General features: G+C 69.5%; 5 protein-coding genes across 8 annotated transcripts in view; 3 read left to right on the forward strand and 2 right to left on the reverse strand.

Annotated features, from left to right (window-relative positions):
- The window catches only part of DCTN1 (dynactin subunit 1), a 40,517-nt gene extending 36,037 nt beyond the window's left edge, over positions 1–4,480 (reverse strand). Inside the window, exons 1-2 of one of the 3 annotated variants that reach the window (XM_065663033.1) lie at positions 4,380–4,459; positions 835–959 (exon numbers count right to left, since the gene is read on the reverse strand). The gene's annotated coding sequence lies outside the window, so the exon portion shown is untranslated. Of the gene's footprint in view, positions 1–834; positions 960–4,379 lie in introns of all 3 variants that reach the window. The other 2 variants (XM_065663035.1, XM_065663028.1) reach the window with 2 other exon arrangements.
- Positions 4,481–4,568: 88 nt separating this feature from the next.
- LOC136006630 (uncharacterized) lies at positions 4,569–7,797 on the forward strand. The gene is made up of 4 exons (XM_065664635.1): positions 4,569–5,179; positions 5,692–5,846; positions 5,929–6,095; positions 6,422–7,797. Exons 1-4 carry the CDS (start codon positions 4,569–4,571, stop codon positions 7,712–7,714), a joined length of 2,226 nt encoding a protein of 741 aa, XP_065520707.1. The 3' UTR covers positions 7,715–7,797.
- Positions 7,798–7,922: 125 nt separating this feature from the next.
- On the reverse strand, positions 7,923–10,389 carry LOC136005570 (retinol dehydrogenase 12-like). Its single transcript, XM_065663166.1, has 6 exons — positions 10,113–10,389; positions 9,285–9,524; positions 9,114–9,203; positions 8,857–9,045; positions 8,292–8,398; positions 7,923–8,206 (listed from the first exon to the last, which is right to left on the reverse strand). The coding sequence occupies exons 1-6, from the start codon at positions 10,354–10,356 to the stop codon at positions 8,012–8,014; spliced, it is 1,065 nt and encodes a 354-aa protein (XP_065519238.1). The 5' UTR covers positions 10,357–10,389; the 3' UTR covers positions 7,923–8,011.
- A 2,223-nt stretch (positions 10,390–12,612) lies between these two features.
- On the forward strand, positions 12,613–13,330 carry LOC136006636 (DNA-directed RNA polymerase II subunit RPB1-like; the record flags this gene model as incomplete). The annotated part of the gene is made up of 2 exons (XM_065664648.1): positions 12,613–13,023; positions 13,094–13,330. Coding segments are annotated over 2 exons (648 nt in total), but the record flags the coding sequence as incomplete, so codon positions are not given.
- On the forward strand, positions 13,327–20,294 carry WDR54 (WD repeat domain 54). Of its 2 annotated transcripts, none has more exons than XM_065663225.1 (10): positions 13,327–13,437; positions 14,054–14,276; positions 14,623–14,685; positions 15,375–15,441; positions 15,897–15,953; positions 16,173–16,300; positions 17,549–17,649; positions 17,724–17,886; positions 18,561–18,635; positions 19,162–20,294. In XM_065663225.1, exons 1-10 carry the CDS (start codon positions 13,418–13,420, stop codon positions 19,291–19,293), a joined length of 1,029 nt encoding a protein of 342 aa, XP_065519297.1. In that variant the 5' UTR covers positions 13,327–13,417; the 3' UTR covers positions 19,294–20,294. The 2 variants fall into 2 exon arrangements, with proteins under 2 accessions (XP_065519297.1, XP_065519288.1); XM_065663216.1 differs by having other exon boundaries at positions 13,328–13,437; positions 14,051–14,276.
- The last annotated feature ends 131 nt before the right edge of the window (positions 20,295–20,425 follow it).

Raw genomic sequence — 20,425 nt, forward strand, 5'->3', positions numbered from 1 at the left:
ATTAAGACGTTAAAGAACATCCAGGCTGGCTCCAGCCGTCAACCGGACTCTCCTCACCCTCCCACCGCAGCCGCAACGCCGTGGGCAGCCCATGGAGGACACAGAGCCTCAGCTCCAGGGTTTGAGGGTCTCTGCAGCCCCAGAGCACAGCAGGGACACAAAACGCACCAACTCCAGCCCCCTGCATCGGCATTCCCTAACCCCATAGGACACAAAGGCTGGAGCCCATGAGAGGACGTGCTGGGCCACCCCATCTACACCAGGCATTCCTTGGCAAAACCTGGTTTAGACGAGATCCTCCCAAAGACAGCCCAAAGGACAGGACAAGACAGGTGGAGCAGATGATCCTTGGGGTCCCTTCAACCTGGAATTCTGTAATTCCATGAGGAGCCTTTGACAATGAGTTTGTGATGAACACGGAAACCCCGAACACAAAACTCCCTGTCCTGGAGGATCCAACACCAGCACCCTCCAGGATGCAGCACTTCAGCACCATTCACCACTTCCCATTTAGTACCTGCGCTATGGATGAAAAGCCCCTTTTCCCTCCAAACTCCAACACCCTTTTTGGATGAGTGCCCTGCCAACCAAACCCTGCCAGAGGAATCCATTCCCTGGTGCTTCCAGAGGCTGCTGCAGCTCCCAGGAGATACAAGACCCCACAACACACCCAAGGGCCCGCTTCACCTTAGAGCTTTGAGATAAGGCCATTGCTTTAACGTCCTTCACTGAATTGCCTCTGGAAGTCACGGAAACGCCAGCACTGCTGAGGCCCACGGTCCCACCTCTTCCCACCTGACCCCCACGCAGCTTTTACTCGGGAATAGCACGTACCGTGGGAGCTGCGTGCACCCAAATCCACCCGGAGGGCTCCGGAGACCTGTGCTCAGCCGGGAGCCTCAGCTACAGCCCAGGGCGTGCTCCGGGCATCGGGGCTGGGACAATCCTCATCCAACCACCTGCAAAGAGGCACCAGGTGCTGAGATCCCCACGTGTGGTGGGTGAGCAACCATCGCCCCCCCCGCCTCCCCCAACCAGGGGGCTGTGAAGGAGCTGCCTGACTCCGGGTGCAACACCCATCCCTATGGATAAACCCCACCAAAGAGCCAAGGAGCCATTAGGAACCTTCAGACTTGTTCCTGAAAGCTGCGATGGCTTTAACCTGCCCGAGGGGAGGCTGAGCTGAGCTCTTAGGCAGAAGCTCTTCCCTGGGAGGGTGCTGAGGCGCTGGCACAGGGTGCCCAGAGAAGCTGTGGCTGCCCCATCCCTGGCAGTGCTCAAGGCCAGGTTGGACACAGGGGCTTGGAGCAAGCTGCTCCGGTGGAAGGGGTCCCTGGAGCTGGATTGGGGCTGGAGGAGCTTTAAGGTCTCTTCCAACCCCAGCCAGGCTGGGGCACCGCGATGCTGAGGTTGGCCCCAGCCCGGATCGCAGAGGCTGATCCCGGCGCTAGGACCCAGCGGGATGAGCGCCCGGAGCCTGCGCCATGCGCGGCTGCAGCGCCGGCTCCGCCGCAGCCGCTGCAGCAGCCCCCGGGCAGTGCCGCTCGCCGGGACCAGGGATGTGCTGCGGAGCTCCCGCTGGGAATGCCGCCGGATCCACCCGCGCACGGCGGGCAGCGGGAGCCATGGCAACGGCCCGGAGCCGGGAATGCTGGAGGAGGTCAGTGCGGGGCGGGTTGAGCTCATCTCCATCAAACACCCCCATTCCCGAGCCCCGTCCCTGCCACACGGGGGCATTCCCGGGTGTAACCACACCGGGAAAAGCTGATCCAAAGACCCCCAGCTCCGCTTTACGCCCCCAGATTTGGAGCAGCCGAACCCTTTTCCTCCCTGGGGGTGGGATCCCCGGCTGGGGAGCGCTGGGCACTGCTGCAGGAACCCAGCCACCTCGGCTGCCCTTTGGAGGCTGCCTTCAGGAACTTCTCCCTTCGCTCATTCCCACCCTGTGCTGTCTCAGGCTCCATAAACCACTTCATTAAACACAGCAGCATTCCCTGTGCTGCCGGGAGCTGCCGCAGTCCCTGTCACTGCTCTCCCTGCTCCTCTGCATCCATCAAACCATCCCAGAACGAGCCAGGTGGGAAGAGAGATCAGCATCATCCGGTCCAACCGTTCCCAGCCCTGCCAAGGCCACCCCTGCCCCATGGCACTGAGGCCTCGGCTCCATGGGGTGCAAACCCTCGCAGGGCCGGTGCCTGCAGCCCTGCCCTGGGCAGCCTGTTCCAATGCCTGAGCACCCTCTGGGGCAGGAATTGTTCCTCAGCTCCATCTAAACCTGCCCTGGGGCAGCTTGAGGCCGGTTCCTCTTGTCCCATCCCTTGTTCCTTGGGAGCAGAGCCCAGCCCCTCCTGGCTCCATCCTCCTGGCAGGCACTTGTAGGGAGCCATCAGGTCCCCCCTGAGCCTTCTCTTCTCCAGACTCAATCCATGAGCTACATTCAAACAAATCGGGAAGCTCCCCGGGAACAGGCACAACCTCCGCCCCGAGCTCATCAGGGAGGTTGTGCTCGATGGACACAGCCGGAGCTCACCCATGAGATACCAACACCAGGAACCAGCGGAGCCGGGGTTTGTTTCACGGGAAGAGGTTTGGGATGCGCAGAGGCTCCCGAGGGCGGCGCAGCCTCCTCAGAGCCACCACCCCCAGCTCAGGCTCTGCCCCTCACACTGCCCAGGGGACATTCGACCCCTCCAGACACCAGAGCAAAGGGGGTGCTTGAGAAGCCCCAGGTTCTAACAGGGGCTCTGCTCTGCCCCTCACCTGTCCCCGAGGGGGTCTCAGAAGGGCCCTACCCCATCTCCATGCTGTGACAGGAGGCGGCTTCACACTTCCCAGCCATCAACAGCCACAACACAGCCGGGTGAATTAACCAGGTACCCAAATCAGACATCGCGGGATCCAGCCTGGGCTGGGTTCAAGGGAGCTTAATGGCATCTTAGGGTGCATTAGAAAGGGAGTGGTTAGTAGGTCAAGAGAGGTTCTCCTCCCCCTCTACTCAGCCTTGGTGAGGCCGCATCTGGAATATTGCGTCCAGTTCTGGGCCCCTCTGTTCAAGAAGGACAGGGAATTGCTTGAAGGAGTCCAGCGCAGAGCCACAAAGATGATGAAGGGAGTGGAACATCTCCCTTATGAGGAGAGGCTGAGGGAGCTGGGTCTCTTTAGCTTGGAGAAGAGGAGACTGAGGGGTGACCTCATCAATGTTTACAAATATGTGAAGGGTAGGTGTCAGGATGATGGAGCTAGGCTTTTTTCAGTGATATCCAGTGATAGGACAAGGGGCAATGGGTGTAAACTGGAACATAGGAAGTTCCACGTTAACATCAGGAAGAACTTCTTTACTGTAAGAGTGACAGAGCACTGGAACAGGTTGCCCAGGGGGGTTGTGGAGTCTCCTACACTGGAGATATTCAAGGCCCGCCTGGACAAGTTCCTGTGTGATGTACTGTAGGTTACCCTGCTCTTGCAGGGGGGTTGGACTAGATGATCTTTTTAGGTCCCTTCCAACCCTTGGGATTCTGTGATTCTGTGATTCTGTAAAGCTCCTCCAGCCCCAACCCCTGCCACAGGCAGGGACCCTTCCACTGGAGCAGCTTGCTCCAAGCCCCTGTGTCCAACCTGGCCTTGAGCACTGCCAGGGATGGGGCAGCCACAGCTGCTCTGGGCACCCTGTGCCAGCGCCTCAGCACCCTCACCGGGAAGATTCCTCCTCACCTCCCATCCACCCCCCCTCACCCACCAACCTCAATGTCTGCATCAGTTACCCAGAGACCGGGGCATTCCCGCCCCTTCTCCAAACCAAACCATTCCCAATCCAACATCCAAGCGCTGCACGCGCGGTCACGGTGCTTTCCCCGTCCCGCTCCTCCCACCTCTTCCTCCCCAACACCCCCTCGGCTGCGCCTTTGCCTGACCCCCGCCTCCCATCGGGACAGCCCGCAGGGGCTTCCCCCCCGCCCCGGCACATCCCGGCGGAGCGCGGCCTCTCCCCGTGCTCGGCGCAGGGGGCTCCGCGGCGGCGCCGGTGGCCGCGCTCTCCCTCTCTCCGCCCCGTGCAGGCCCCCCCAGCGCGGCCCCGCCCTGAGGGCCGAGGGGAGGCTCCCGGGAGCGGCCGGGCCTCGCACAGCGCGGCCGCCGCAGCCGCGGGCGGCTTTGTCCGCACAGAGCCCAATGGCGGCCCCTGAGCGCGGCGGCCGCTGCCCCGCGGGGCCCCCAGCACCAACCCTCGGGCCCTCCCCACCGGGGGCAGCCCCCCCCGTAACGGGGCCCCCCCATCCCCGGCCCCCCCCTCCCTCAGCCCCACAGCGGGACCGCTCCGCACCCAGCGCCGCCGCCCGGCCCCGGCCCCGGGCCCGGCCCCCCCCGTTCGGACCCCCCGGTACCTGCCACAGGCCGCTCCCAGCGCCGCCTCCCGCAGACGGAACCCGTCGCGGCGAGGCCCCCTCAGGCCCCTCGGGGCTGTCCCAGGGCTGCCGTCCCGCCCGGGCGCGCAGCCGGCAGAGCCTGGCGTCAGGCACCGCCATAGACAGGCCACAGGGGAAGAAGGGCGGAAGGGGCCTCCCATGACACGCATGCGCAGCGCGGGCAGTGAGGCCGCGGGGGCCCGCAATGGCGGCGGCGGCAGGCCGGGCCGGGGCAGGGATGGGCCAGGGCAGCGGCACCGGGCGGGGCTCGCGGGCGCGGCGGGGCGGGGCCGCCCCGGGGCAGGAAGCGGAGCCGCCGGTAAGTGCCGCCGGCCCCGTCCCGCTCGGGCCCAGTCACCCCGGGGCTGTCCCCGGTCCGCGGGTCAAGGGGCGCTGAGCCCCGGTTGCCCCCCCCGGCCTCCCCGGTCCCTCCCGGTTCTCGCCGGGCGCAGGGACGCGGTTTTTCCGCCGGAGCCTGGCGGGGGCCTCTCCCGGTACCGGGGAGCCCCCTCCCTCGGCCCCAGGCCCCTGCTCGGGGCTGTTCGCGCCCCCCCTCGCACCGGCACCCCCGGGGCCACCCTCCCGCTGCGGGCGGCGCTCCCGGTTCCGGTGCGCGTGGCCGGTGACTCACGGTCCCCTCCCGGTGCCAGCGCAGGGCGGGGCCGCCCCGAGCGCCGCCGGGGCCCAGCGCCTGGCCGGGGGCTCCGCAGCGGGCACGGGGCAGGGACCGGGTACAAGCGGCACCGGCAGCGCCCTGCGCACGGGGCGGGGGGGCTCAGGTGGGGCTGAGGGAACCGGGTCAGGAGCACCCAAAACAGGCTCGCGATGGGGCCGGGGTGGTTGGGGGTGAAGGGACCTCAAAGCTCCCCCAGCCCCAACCCCTGCCCCGGGCAGGGACCCCTTCCACTGGAGCAGCTTGCTCCAAGCCCCTGTGTCCAACCTGGCCTCGAGCACTGCCAGGGATGGGGCAGCCACAGCTTCTCCATTCAACCCCTTCCAATGTTCCAGCATCCTGACAGTGAAGAAGTCCTTTGTATCCCATCCAGCTCTTCCCTCTTCCAGCCGGAAGCCCAAACTCCTCATCCCATCCCTGCCTCCCTTGTCCCAAGCCCCTCTCCAGGTTCCCTGCAGCCCCTTCAGGCCCTGGAGCTGCTCTCAGGTCTCCCCTTCAGGAGCCTTCTCTTGTCCAGGCTGCCCCAGCCCAGCTCTCCCAGCCTGGTTCCAGAGCTGAGCTGCTCCACGGCACGTGGCACACGCTGCTCCATACCTGACCAACCCGTTCTCCCCGCAGGCCGATGCCGAGGCGCAGGGAGGTGCTGGCGCTGGGCAGCCTGTGCCTGCGGAGCCTGGCGCAGCACATGCAGAGCCTCTGGGTGAGGGACTACAGCGACAATTACCTGGATGAGTTCCAGTTCCGCTTCGTCATGGGCCCCTTCAACGACCTCCGTGAGCGCCGGGGCCGGGTGGGGAGGTGCCGGTGGGTGAGCGGGGCCGGGATCCCCGCTCTGACCCCGCTGTCCCCCCGCAGCCGGGAGCGCGGTGCAGGAGCTGCTGCGGGTGCTGGCCGAGAGCCGGCGCCTCTCACGGGCAGCGCTGCATCTGCTGCTGCTGCCGCAGCTGCGGGAGCTCAGCCTCAGCCCCTGCCCCGGCCTGGCCAGCAACGGCATCGCCCGCCTGCTCGCCCTGCGCTGCCAGGTACGGGGTGGGCCTGCCCGGTGCGGGGGGCAACCTCGGGGGGAACGGGGCTTCGGGGTGCTCACACTATGTGGGGCTGGGAGTGTGGGGTCAGGGGTGCCAACCCTGTGTGGGGCTGGTTGCGCAGGGCTGGGGGTGTCCGTGCTATGTGGGGCTGGGGGTACCCACACTCCATGGGGCTGGGTGGGCAGGACAAGGGGCTCCCACCCTCCGTGGGTCAGGGTGAGCGGGGCTATGGGTACCCACCACCGCCATCACCACCACGCAGGGTGCCCCGGTGGGGTGCTGGGGAGGACCCGTGCTGAGGGCCCCGTGTGCCGCGGCAGGGCCTGAGCTCTCTGGACCTGCGCGGCTGCAGCCGGCTCTCTCCGGCGGCGCTGGAGGCGGTGGTGGAGGCGCTGCCGCGGCTGCAGCGCTTGGTGCTGGCGGCCACGCAGGCGGAGGAGCGCGTGCTCTCGGCGCTGGGCCGCCGGTGCCGAGGCCTGCGGGAGCTCGACGTCTCGCACTGCCGGAACCTGGCCCCCCCCGCTCTGCGCTGCCTGGCCTTTGACCCGCTGCACCGGCGCCGGGGCTGCCCCGCGCTGCGCGTCCTGCTGGCCCGCGGCCTGGAGCTGGCGGGGGACGGCGCCACGGCAGCGGCCTCGGCGCTGGCCTTCCTGCTGCTGGCGCTGCCGTGCCTGGAGTTCCTGGCGCACGGCTCTGTGCCGGATGCCCTCCGCCTCCTGCATGAGCAGGAACTGGATGGTGCGGAGGACGCCGACGGCTTCCCCTCGCTGCAGGAGGCGGCGCGGTGGCGGGGGGCAGCGCCGGGGGGGCACCGGCTCACGCTGCCCCTGCGGCACGTGGAGGACGTGGAGGAGCCTGACCTGGCCGTGGTCCGGGCCATGTGTCCGCAGGCCGAGGAGGCCAATGTGTGGCTGAGCAATGGCACCAGCACTGCGGAGCTGCAGCGCTGGGGCTCCCTGTCCCGGCTGACGCTGGGCTGTGCCGAGAGCCGGGTGCTGGTGGGGCTGGTGCCGGTGCTGCAGAGCCTGGGCCCGCACCTCCAGAGCCTGACCCTGCACGGCTTCTGCTGCCACGACGGGCTGGCCCTGGTCGCTGTGCTGGCGGCGTGCCCCGGGCTGCGGGCCTTCAGCGCCGAGCTGCACCTACCGCCGGACACCGGCACAGACAGCGGGGAGCCGGGTGAGGAGCCACCACGCCGGGACACGGACCCCCTGCCCCGCGGCTGCCCCCAGCTCCAGACCTTCTCCTTGACGCTGACTGGCGGCACCGGCTCCGGGCTGGCGCTGGGCACCACGCTGAGCCCTACACTGACCTCGCTGCTGCGCCACGCGCCGCGCCTGCAGCGCCTGTGCCTGCTCGCCATCCCCTTCCCGCTGGATCCGGTGTTCCAGGCGGTGCTGGCGGCACCGGGGCCGCCGCTGCAGGAGCTGCAGGAGCTGAGCCTGGCCGGGAGCTGCGTGTCCGCCCGCACCGTGCGGCTGCTGCTGGCCTCACACGGCCGCCTGCGCCGCATGGACCTGAGCCGCTGCCGCGACATCCACCGGCGCGACTACGACGGCTTCCTGCAGAGCGTGAGGAAGCAGCGCCTGGACCTGGACATCGCCTGGGAGTAGCGGCGCCGGTGGCACCGGCCTTTAATAAAGGAGTTGTGCTGCCGACAGCAGCACCATCGTGGTGACTGGTTTGGCACAATGGAGCCCTGTGGCTGCTCTTCCTTTCTGGAATGGGCTGGACGAGGTGCGGTGCCGCGTCCCGGTGCACTTTGGTGTGCTGGAACTGCTGGTGCAGCTCCTGGCTCCACGGTGCTTGGCGCCGCGCAGCCTGCGGGGACCCTGTGAGCTGCGGGGACCCCGGCTGGTGCATCCCCAGGCAGGGCCATGGTGTCCCCGTGCAGAGCCGCTGCTGCTGTGTCAGTGCCGGGGGCCGCGGCTGAGCCCCGTGAGCCGCTCGGACTCTTCCCACAGCTCCTGGGCCAGGCGGGCGTCGCGGGCGGCCGCCGAGGGCAGCTCCAGCGCGCAGTCGCTGTTGAAGTACTTGCCCGTGATGCCCGCGGCCTCCTCCGACACGGCGCAGTAAATGGTGCTGAGGGCCCCCTGTGCCGCCGACTGCCGGGGCAGGGGTCAGGAGGGGCCCGGCTGCCCCCTGGGGCCATGGGATGGGCAATCCCAGCGCCTCCTGCCCCCAACTCACCTTCATGAAGGGGCGGATGAGGACGAAGAGCGCCCGGACCACCCAGCTGAAGTGCTGCATGATGTTGGTGCTCACCACGCCGGGGCTCACGGCGTTGGAGGTGACCCCTATGGAGCGCTGGCATCAGCGCCACCCTGGAGCCGTGGCACCTTCCCGCTGCTCCCACCCTGATCCCGCATCCAGTGCCCATCCCAGGGGGAGCACCCCCCCCCAGTTCCCCGTGCCATGGCCCCACATTCGCATCCCAGGGGGGGCTCCAAGGGTGAAACCGCAACGTGCAGCCCCTGCGGTGTGGGGCAGCGGCACAGGGTGGTTGGGATGGGCAATGGAGCTGCATGGCATGGCACTGCACGGCACATCACTGCACCACACCACACGGCACCGCACCGCACGGCACTTCATGGCACTGCATTGGATGGCACCGCACAGCACCGCACGGCACTGCGCAGCACGGCACTGCATGGCACTGCATTGGATGGCACCGCACGGCACGGCACTGCGCAGCACGGCACTGCATGGCACGGCACTGGATGGCACCACATAGCACGGCAGTGCTGGTACCCACCTGTGCCCCGCAGGCGCCGCGCCAGCTCGGTGCTGAAGAGCACGCCCATGAGCTTGCTGCTGCTGTAGGCGGTGTCTCCGCCGCGGGGCCGGCGCTGCCCGGTGAGGAAGCGGCTGTCGGCGGTGCCGGCGCGGTGCCGGAACGAAGCCACGGTCACCACGCGGGCGGGCGCCGAGGCCTTCAGCAGCTCTGCGGGGAGGGCCGGGGGTGAGCGGGGGTCCCCGCGGCGCCGCGGCCCCGTCCGCGCCCGCGCTCACCCAGCAGCAGGTTCGTGAGCAGGAACGGGCCCAGGTAGTTGGTGGCGAACGTTTGCTCCAGCCCCTCGGGGGTGACGGCGAACGGCAGCCCTGGAACGGGGCGTCCGGCGTGGGTGATGGGGGCCCGGCAGCCGGACGCGCACCGCGGGCGGCCCCGGGCCCGGCGCTTACCGGAGACCCCGGCGTTGTGGACCAGCACGTCCAGGCGCGGCTCCTCCCGCAGCACGGCGCGGGCGAAGGCGCGCACCGAGGCCAGCGAGCTCGTGTCCAGCTCCCGCAGCTCCACCTCCGCGTTCCCGGTGGCGGCGCGGATCTCCTCCAGCGCCGCCCGGCCCCGCTCCCGGCTCCGGCACGCCAGGATGGTGCGGGCGTTCCTGCGCGCCAGCTCCAGCGCCACGCACTTCCCGATGCCTGCGGCACACGGAGCCGGCGCCGGCTCATCCCCGTGCAGCGCGCTCCGGGCCCCGTGGCCCCGTTCCCTGGGTCCGGGCAGGGCCACGGACGGGGACCCCGCTGCGCCAGCACCGATCCCCGGTGCCCGGCAGCGCGGTCCTGGGCTGGGACGTGGCCGGCAGCTCGGTGGCCGTGGCTACCAGCCATTAACTGGGCCCAGAGGCCGGGCAGGGGCTGCCCAGAGCGCACCGAGCTGCCCCCGGGCTGAGGGCACCGGGACCCTGTGCCCGAGCACGTTGTGCAGCAGCCGGTGGCCAGCGCGGTGCAGGGGACGTCAATGGCACCGGTGCATGCCCGGGAACCCACCGCCGGCCACTCCTGCGGCCGCATGCGCCAAGCAGGACCTGCGGGGCTGCGGCTGGAGAAAGGGACCCTGTGTGCCCCCCATAGCACGGTGCGGTCCTGCCATCACCCTTGCCTCAGCCCCTCCCCATCCCAGGGCAGCGGGGCGCTGCCGCCAGCTCCGGCTGTGCAAGGAGGGTCCCAAAGCCATGGGGCACCGCAGCCCTGCAGCCGCGTCCCGCTGCCCCGCCGCTGCCCGCTCACCGCTGTTGGCCCCGGTGACAATGACGGTCCTGCCGCTCAGGTCCGTGCGGCACTGCCGGGGGTCCCACACGCGTCTCCTCCGCGCCCAGAGCAGCAGCCCCAGGAGCAGCGTTAGCAGGAACCAGCTCGGGTGGCAGCAGGCGCTCGGCACCTCCATGGCCGGGGGGGGGGCAGAGTCCGGCCGGGGAACTTTGCCCGGCCACGCCGCCGGTGGCTTTGACTCGGCTGAGCCGCCCCTGGGCATCACCCGCAGCCAAACCGTGGCTCTTCGGAGGCAAATCCGGGGCGGTTTTGCAGCCGGAGCCCTGCAGAGCCGGCGAAGGGCCCCGTGGCGGCTCGGCCTCACCGCCCGCGGTGCCTTTGGGTGCAGGGACCGAAGGGACCATCCCGGTGGCCGCGGGGCTGCTCTTCCCCGGGACACGGGAGCCGGGTGACACCAACGCCGTTGGTTTATTGGGGGCCTCCCGCAGCGCGGACGCGGCGCTCACCGCTCGCCCGGCACCCGCCCGGCCTCGATGGCGGCGGCGGCCTCGCTGGGGCACACGGGTCTCGGCTCCGCCGCCTCCGCCTGCTCCCCGAGCCCCCCGCGCCGCACGGAGCCGCCGGGCGCCAGCCGGGAACGCGGGGCGGCGCCGGGGGGCGGCCGGGACTCCGCCAGCGCCGTCTGGGGCTGCGACCCCGGCGCAGGGACCGGGCCACGGTGCAGCCGGGAGCTGCTCGGCCCCGGGCCCCGGCTGCGCCGCCCGGCTCCGGGCTCCAGCACCTCCACGTGCGGCCGGATCCAGCGCTCCGGCCACCGGCCGGGACCCGGCCCCGGGACCGGCAGCGCGGAGCCGGAGCCGCCCCGCTTCGGGACGCTGCTGCGCGGGGCCCGCCCCGACCATAGCGAGAAGCCGCTGCTGCGGGAGGGCGGCGGCAGCCGCGGCTCGTGGCCGCTGGGCACGGCGCTCCCGTCCTGGTCCCCGCAGGAGGACCGCGGCGGCCGGTCCGGCCCCGGTGGCCCCGGTCCTGGTGGCGCGGGCGGCCTGGCCGGGCGGAGCGGGGCCGCCCGCGGCACCGGCGCTTGGGCACGGCCGGGTTTCCCCTTGAGGAGCCGGGGAGCGGCGGCCGCTTCGTCCTGCGGCGGCTCCGGGGTGGGCGGCCCCGGCCCCGGCGCGGTGTCACTGCCGCCGGAGACATCACCGGGGAACGGCGGCTCCACCGGGGAGGATCCAGCCTCGGCCGCCGCATCGGGGTCCTGCAGCCCAGCCGGGCACGGGGGCCATGGGTCAGAGACCTGGGGGCGGAGGGGGAGCTGGGGGTGCCGACGGTGCTGCTGCTCGTGGGGCGAGGAACCGCCCCAGCAGCAACCAGCACCCCCCGGGCAGCCCCATGGAGCAGAGCCCCCGCTCTGGGGGACGGGAGCAGCCGGGGGGTCCCTGAGTGGGGCCCTTCTCGCCTCTCACCTCGCCGGGGCGGCGCTGGGTGCTCAGCACGGGCACGGCGCCCTCTGCCCAGGAGTCGCTGGGGCAGGGCTGGGGCTCCTCGTCCTCCCCGTCGGGATCCAGGTCCCCCTCGTCCCGCGGCAGGAAGCGCCAGTGCGCGATGTGCAGCAGCGCGTCCCGGGCATGGCCCACGGTGAAGGGCACCCGCTGCCGGCAGAGGAGCGCTGAGCCCGGCACCCCGGAGCCAGGGAAGCATTGAAACATGGAGCCAGGGAGCCATCGAATCATGGAGCCGTGCAACCGGGGCACCACGGATCCAGCGAGCCGGGGAACCAGGGAACCGTGGAGCCACGGAATCGTGGTACCATGGAGTCAACCAGGTTGCAAAAGCTCTTTAGGCTCCCCAAGTGCAACCCTTACCCCAGCCCTGCCAAGGCCACCCCTGCCCCATGGCACTGAGGCCTCGTCTCCATGGGGTGCAAACCCTCGCAGGGCCGGTGCCTGCAGCCCTGCCCTGGGCAGCCTGTTCCAATGCTGAGCACCCTCTGGGGCAGGAATTGTTCCTCAGCTCCATCTGAACCTGCCCTGGGGCAGCTTGAGGCCGGTTCCTCTTGTCCCATCCCTTGTTCCTTGGGGGCAGAGCCCAGCCCCTCCTGGCTCCATCCTCCTGGCAGGCACTTGTAGGGAGCCATCAGGTCCCCCCTGAGCCTTCTCTTCTCCACCCGACCCCCCCAGCTCCCTCCCCCGTTCCCGTCACACGTGGGCTCCAGGCGCTGCCGCAGCCCCGCCGGCCCGGGGCTCCCTCACCTCCCGCCGGGCTCTGGCCCGGGCGCACTCGGCCCGGACGCGCTGCAGCAGCTCCCGCAGGACGTCCCCCACGTCGCGGTCCCCCCGCTGCCTGCCCAGCGCCCGCCGCAGCCCCGGGCCCGCGGGGGGGGAGCCGGGCGGCGGCCGGGGCCGGTCCCCGCGGGGCCGGGACGGGGCCGCGCGCTCCCGGGACGGTCCCTTCTGGGGGGGGGGCAGGGCGGGTGTGGGGGCGCGGGCGGCCCAGTGAGGCCCAGTAGGGCCCAGTGCATCCCAGTGCATCCCAGTGCATCCCAGTACACCCCGGTACATCCCAGTACATTGCAGGATGGCCTAGCACACCCCAGCGCACCTCAGCACACCCCAGTACACCCCAGTGCATCCCAGTGCACCCGAGTATGGCCCAGTGCACCCCAGCACACCCCAGTACGGCCCAGCACACCCCAGTACACCCCAGTTCATCCCAGCACACCCCAGCACACCCATTACACCCCAGTACATCCCAGCACACCCCAGTATGGCCCAGCACAGCCCAGTCATCCCAGTGCACCCGAGTATGGCCCAGTACACCCCGGTTCATCCCAGCACACCCCAGCACACCCCAGTACACCCCAGTACATCCCAGCATACCCCAGCACACCCATTACACCCCATTACATCCCAGCACACCCCAGCACACCCCAGCACATCCCAGCACACCCATTACACCCTAGTACATCCCAGTGCATCCCAGTACACCCCAGTATGGCCTAGCACACCCCAGTACACCCCAGTGCATCCCAGCGCACCCGAGTATGGCCCAGTGCATCCCAGTACATCCCAGCACACCCCATTGCACCCCATTACACCCCAGTACACCCCATTGCACCCCAGTACACCCCAGTACACCCCAGTACACCCCACTGCACCCCATTGCACCCCGTTGCTCCCCGGCCCCTCCCACCTCTCCCATCCCTCCCTCCGCCGGACGCGTTCCCGTCTCCATGGTAACGCTGGCTCCGCCTCTCGGCTCACCGCGCACGGTGACGTCACCTCGGCGCGCCGCCCTCTGCCTCATCACGCAGCGTCGCCGTCTCCATGGCTGCGGCCGTCACCGAGTGAGCGGGGCCGGGAACGGGAACCGGAACCGGGAACGGGAACCGGGAAAGGGAACAGGAACGGGGAACGGGAACAGGGAACGGGAACAGGAACCGGGAACGGGAACCGGGAACGGGAACAGGGAACGGGAACGGGAACCGGGAACGGGAACGGGAACCGGGAACGGGAACGGGAACAGGGAACGGGAACAGGGAACGGGAACAGGAACCGGGAACGGGAACGGGAACCGGGAACGGGAACAGGGAACGGGAACAGGAACCGGGAACGGGAACCGGGAACGGGAACGGGAACCGGGAACGGGAACCGGGAACGCGAACGGGAACGGGAACGGGAACAGGGAATACGGGAACGGGGGATCCCGGAGGGGAACCGGGAACGAGGGTTCCGGTGGGGAATCAGGACCGGGACCGGGGAACCCCGGAGTGGGGACGTGGGGAGCCGGTGATGGGCACCGGGCCGGGAACGGGGAACCGGTGACGGGAGGGGGAAGGAGCCCAGGGCCGGGGACGGGAAGGGGCGTCCTGGTGGGGAACGCGGGACGGGAACGGGGACGGGGGCTCTCGGGGCGCGGCTCGGCGGGAGCCCGTTGGCCGGAGCTGGCGGCGCCCGCAGCAGGTACCGGCGGGAGCAGAGCCTGCCGCTGCCCGGCAGCAGCGCGGCGCTGTACAACAACCTCAGCGTGCTCCGCCCGCCCGCGCCGCAGCTCCAGCGCTTCAGCGCCGTGCACGGGCCCAGCCTCAGCCTGCTCAGCGCCGCCGCCGCCGGCCTCGGCCTCTCGCACCGGCAGCTCCCGGCCCGGGAGCCCGGCATCGGCGTCAGCGCCGCGCTGCTCACCCAGGTGCGGGGCTGAGGCCGCGGGCGGCTGCGGGCAGCGCGGGGCTGCCAACGGGAGGAGGGGTCTGCCCGTGCCCCCTCCCCGTGCCCCCTCCCCGTGCCCCCTCCCCGTGCCCCCTCCCCGTGTCCCCTGCCCCGTGTCCCCCTCCCCGTTTACCCTGCTCCGTGCCCCCCTGCTCCGTGCCCCCCGCCCCGTGTCCCTCTCCCCGTGTCCCCCTCCCCGTGCCCCCCTGCTCCGTGTCCCCCTCCCCGTGCCCCCCTGCTCCGTGTCCCCTTCCCCGTGCCCCCTTCCCCGTGCCCCCCTGCTCCGTGTCCCCCTCCCCGGCTCCCGCTGAGCCCTGTCCCCGCAGGCAGCCTGGTGCGTTCTGCCCTCGCGGGTGCTGCTGGTGCTGACTTCCCAGAAGGGGATCCAGGTGAGGTGGCGTCCATGGAGGGGAGGGGGGAATTCCCTGCGCAGGGAGGATGAGATCGCTGCGGGGAGAGGGAGGCTCCTGGGTCCTGCTGCGTGTCCGGGGCTGTCGCTGTCTCCTGGGGGCCTCCTGGGGCAGTGGTTGGGCCTGAAGCCGTGAAGGAATCATAGAATCCAAAACCCCGTGTTGGGAGGGAGCTCAGGGATCCTCTGTTCCAGCCTTCCCAGGCACAGCACGACCTGGACTGGGTGTCCCAGCACCCTGTGCAGCCCAGTTTTAACAGTGTCCAACGTTAGGAATCCGCCACTTTCCTGGGGAGACCGTTCCAGGGGCTGATTGCTGTCGCTGGGAAAGGTTCCCTCTTGTGCCCAGCGGGCATCCCCCCGGCAGTGACTCGTGCCCATCACCCCTCGGCTTTCCCATGGGATTTCTTGTCCGAAGGGAGTCCCCGTCTCCTCTGTAGCCGCCCTTTAACTCCTGGCGCATGGGATCAGCTCTCCCTGAGCCTCCTCTTTCCAGCTGGACAGTCCCAGCTCTCTCAGCCTTCCCTCGCTCAGTGCCCAGCCCTTGGATCACCCTTGTGGCCCTTCCCTGCACCCCTCCAGCCCCCCCCCCATCGCTGTGTGCAGCAGGGACCACACCGAGCCCGGTGCCCCCCCCCCAGCTCTCACCCTGGCCCTGGCCCTCTGCAGATGTACGAGGCCGACGGCTCCGTCCTGGTTTACTGGCACGCGCTGGACGTGGCGGAGCAGCCTCCCGGTAACGCCGCGGCGGGGCCCGGCCCTTCCCTGCACCCAGGGGATCCCCACGGCCCCGCTCCTCCCGGCCGGAGCCCCTGCAGCCCTGCTGAGATGCCCCCAGTGTGACCGGCTCCCGGTGTGCCCGGCTCCCAGTGCCCCCTGTGCCCAGCTCCCAGTGCCCCCTGTGCCCAGCTCCCAGTGCCCCCTGTGCCCGGCTCCCAGTGCCCCCTGTGACTGGCTCCCAGTGCCCCCTGTGCCCGGCTCCCAGTGCCCCGCTCCCAGTGCCCCCTGTGCCCAGCTCCCAGTGCCCCCTGTGCCCGGCTCCCAGTGCCCCGCTCCCAGTGCCCCCTGTGCCCGGCTCCCAGTGCCCCCTGTGACCGGCCCCTGGTGCTCCCAGTGCTCCCGGTGTCACCAGATCCCGATGCTCCCAGTGCTCTGGGCTCCTGGTGTGAGCGGCTCCCGGTTTCCTTGCAGCACAAGCTGTGTTTGCCCGTGGAATCGCTGCGGCAGGAGAGCGCTTCATCTGCGTGGGTGAGTGGAGCATGGGGAAGGATGGGAAGGAGCCATAAGGAGGGACAGGAAGAGGTTGAGTGTCCATAGGGAAGGATGGAGGGTTGCTGGGTGTCCCTAGGGAAGGGCAGGAGGAGGTTTGGTGGCCATAGGGAAGGGCAGGAGGAGGTTTGGTGGCCATGGTGCCTGTCGGGGCAGCCGAGGGGCGGTGCTGGCAGTGATGTCCCCCCCGTGCCGCAGGGACGTCCTCGGGGCCGGTGCTGGTGTTTGACATCCCCCCCAAAGGCACCAACGTGACGGTGAGCGAGGTCCTGGAGCAGCACGGAGCCGCCGTCACCGACATCGCGGCACAGCAGGGCCGGGCCCCGGTAGGTCCTGGGGGCTCCGGTGCCGGGGCTTCGGCAGCGTCGGGTTTGTGGGTGTCTGCACGAGGGGCCCGGCTCCTGGAGCAGCCACCCACAGCTGTGCCCGTGTGCCCGTCCCCGTCGGTGCTGAGCTGGGCTCTGCTGCCCAAGCACCTCGGTTCCTGTTCCCCAGCCGGCTGAGGCTCAGCCCAAGGGAGCTGATCCCTCGCAGTGTCACTGCCAGTCAGGGGATCCCGGGATCCATTGGGATCCATCAAGCCGAGTGCTGGAGCATGGGAAGAGCTGTTGAAGTGTGGTCCAGGACCGGGACGGGGCTCCCCTTGGTGCTGCTTCTTCTGACACCTCGCAGATGCACCAATCGGGTTCCTCATCATTGGCCCCTTCCTCAGCGAGGCCATGTCCCTGCCCCCTCTCACAGCTCCATTTAACTGCCCCTGATGGGCTCCCAGTGAGCCTGGACGTGGAGCCTGGTTCCCTGAGAGCTGCCCTAGAACCATAGGGTGACCCACAGCATGGTTTGAAGGGACCTTAAAGCTCCTCCAGCCCCAACCCCTGCCCCGGGCAGGGACCCCTTCCACTGGAGCAGCTTGCTCCAAGCCCCTGTGTCCAACCTGGCCTTGAGCACTGCCAGGGATGGGGCAGCCACAGCTTCTCTGGGCACCCTGTGCCAGCGCCTCAGCACCCTCACAGGGAAGAGCTTCTGCCTCAGAGCTTATCTCAGTCTCCCCTCGGGCAGGTTCAAGCCATTCCCCTTGGCCTGGCCCTACAGGCCCTTGGCCCAAGCCCTTCTCCAGGTTCCCTGCAGACCCTTGAGGCACTGGAGCTGCTCTGAGGGCTCCCAGGGCTGCTCCATCCCCTGTTCCCCAGCCTGGGCTTGTGCTGGGGATGTCCCCACCCAGGGCAGGTCCTTGCCCTGGTGCAGGACCCAGGTTCTGTTCCACCCGCCCGCCGCTCCCAGCCCTTGCTCCCTGGGTTAACGCTTCCTACGGGGCGAGGACAGGCCCTGGCATGGGAATTCCGAGTGCCTGGAGGTGCGGAGCCGGAGCGCAGGCAGGGACGCTGTGATCCTTCCTCGAAGGCCACCCCGTGTCTCACCGGCGTTGCCCAACGCCAGCGTGTTCAGGCGGAGGCTCCGGTGCCAGCCCTGCTCCCTGGTTAAACAACCATACCCAGGGCCTGGCTGTGCCCTGCAGCAGTGGGGCAGGGAGCACCTTGCGCCGGTGCTGACCCTGACCCGGCTCTGCCCTGCAGGACGGGGCTGGAGACCTGGTGAGCGCCGACGACGCCGGGGCCCTGTGTGTGTGGAGCGCGGGCGAGGAGTTCAGGCTGGTCAGCAAGGTCCCGGCCTGCGGGTGAGCCCCGGGCGATGGTGGGGGCTCGGGGGGGCCGTGGGGCTGCCCAGGGGTGACTCCTGTCCCGTTCCCAGCTGTACCTGCTCCTCCGTGGCGCTGTGGCACGGGACGGTGGCCGCTGGCTTCGGGAACGGGCAGATCCGGCTGTACGAGGCGGCGAGCGGGCGGCTGCGTGCACAGGTCAATGCGCACGCGCGGTGGATCAATGCGCTGGACCTGGCACCAGAGACAGGGAAGGTACAGCTGGGAGCAGGGGTGTCCCGGCATCCCACCCTGCATCCTTGTCTGCATCCCACCCTGCATCCTACACTGCATCCTGACCTGCATCCCACCTGCCCCATGCCTGCATCCTGACCTGCACCCCGCCAGCATCCCACCCTGCATCCTACACTGCATCCTGACCTGCATCCCACCTGCCCCATGCCTGTATCCTGACCTGCACCCCGCCTGCATCCCACCCTGCATCCTACACTGCATCCCACCTGCATCCCACCTGCCCCATGCCTGCATCCTGACCTGCACCCCACCTGCATCCCACCCTGCATCCTACACTGCATCCCACCTGCATCCCACCTGCCCCATGCCTGCATCCTGACCTGCACCCCACCTGCATCCCACCCTGCATCCTACACTGCATCCTGACCTGCATCCCACACTGCATCCTCATCTGCATCCCAGCCTGCATCCCAGCCTGCATCCTACACTGCATCCTGACCTGCTCCCTACCTGCATCCTGACCTGCATCCCACCTGCATCCCACCCTGCATCCCGCCTGCATCCCACCTGCATCCCACCATCCCAAAGCATGCAGCCTGCAATGGCCATGCAGGGGCTGCTCCCCGGCACTGCCACCTCAGTGCCCCCGCTCTGGACCTCCAGTCCCCATGGCCTCTCTCCTGTTCCCTCTGCAGCTGCTCTCGGGTGCGGAGGATTCCTTTGTTCACGTCTGGAAGCTCAGCAGGAACCCGGACACCGACGATGTTGAGGTGAGTTGGGTGAGGAGAACCTGCCCCAAACCCCCCCCGTGTGCTGGGTGCACCCCTGCGTGTGAGCAGCAGCGCAGGGAGGGGATCCTGCCCCTCTGCTCCATGAATGGGAGACCTGAAAGCAGCTCCAGTGCCTGGAGAGGCCATGGGAAACCTGGAGAGGGGCTTGGGACAAGGGATAGAGGGATGGGATCAGGAGTAATGGCTTCCAACTGGAATGGGGAAGAGTTGGATGGGATACAAGGAGGGTGGTGGAACACTGGAATGGGTTGAATGGAGAAGCTGCAGCTGCCCCATCCCTGGCAGTGCTCAAGGCCAGGTTGGACACAGGGGCTTGGAGCAAGCTGCTCCAGTGGAAGGGGTCCCTGCCCGTGGCAGGGGTTGGGGCTGGATGGGCTTTAAGGTCCCTTCATCCCAAACCACCTGGGATACGATTCTTCTGCTCCTGCGATGCCGAGCTCAAGCCATGGCTCTCGTCCCAGCCTCTGTTCCCCTCCGGTGCCGCATCCGTGTCCTGTCCCCGCAGATCCAGCACTGTCACGCCGAGTGCGTGCCCGACACCCAGGTCTGCGGCGCCCGCTTCTGCGATCCCGAGGGAAACTCCTTCGCCGTCACCGGCTACGACCTGAGCGAGATCTTCCGCTACAGCCGGGCATAGAGCGTGCCTGGGGGTGCCGGGGGAGCCGGGATGCACCGGGACCGGCGGCACTGAGGCTCCGTAAGCAGGGGTCAGCGCTGACCCCCGGCTTCTGCTCCGTGGGTCCCAGCGATGGAAATCCGGGTGAAGGCGGAGCTGGGCCGCGATTCCCTCGCTCCCAAACTCACCCCACCCTCGGTGGGAGCAGGGAATGCGCGCTTGGGGCTGCTCCAGCCACCCCGTGGGTTGCTGAGCCCCACATCCAGTCCCTCAGCCCCACACCACCCTCCCGCCCCGCAGCCCTCCGGGGCAGAGGCAGCGGCGCGGTTGGGAGCAGAACCAGCTCCGCTGTTCCCAGCTCCGGTTCCACCGGGATCGGATCCCGGCCCAACCGGTGCTCGGGGCCGGGAGCGCCGCGGGCCACGTCCCACCCGTGGGTGCAGCCCCGTGGGGCCGCCCTGCCCCGGGGCGAGCAGGGGCCGGATCCGCTCCGTGGGGACACGGGGGGGGGGCTCAGCCCCCGCCAGATGTGCGGGGCCGCAGCTGCGCCGGGGCAGCGGCTCCGTGCTCGCTGCCGCCCCCCGGGACCGGCCCCGGCCCCGGCCCCGCTGCTGCCACCGCGGCCGCCGGGGCTCCCCCTGCACGGCCAGAGCCCGGCCGGGCCGCGCTGGGCGCTGGGGCTGCTCCTGCCCCCCCGGTCCCTCCCCACGGGAATGCCCCGGCCCCGCGCTCCCATCCCGGCCGCGGAATCCGCTGTGGCCCCAGGGACCAGCGCAGCCCTGGGGGGGGGGGGGGGGTTTGAGCTCCCCCCACGGCCCCTCCTGCCCCGCTGCGGCTGCAGCCGGGGGCCCAGCTCCCCCCACGCTACCCGAGGCTATGGGGCACAGACCCCACTCCGTGTATCCCCAAGCCCCGCTTATGAGCTGCACCCCCATAGTGCTCTTCCCCCCCCCGCTATGGGTCAGGACCCCCCACTCCTCTCTGTGTGCCCCCCCTGTCATAAATACACCTGAATGAAGCTGCCCCTCCTCAGTCCTTCCTGCGGGGGGGGGGGGGGGGGTGACACCGGGGCCGGCCCCGTTACAAAAAGCTTTATTAAAGGTTAAAAGAGCCGCTGCGAGGCGGGGGCTGCCCCTCGCGGTGCCGGGGCCCG

This window comes from Lathamus discolor, chromosome 1, assembly GCF_037157495.1.
Source record: "Lathamus discolor isolate bLatDis1 chromosome 1, bLatDis1.hap1, whole genome shotgun sequence".
In the NCBI taxonomy this organism is placed as follows: domain Eukaryota; kingdom Metazoa; phylum Chordata; class Aves; order Psittaciformes; family Psittacidae; genus Lathamus; species Lathamus discolor.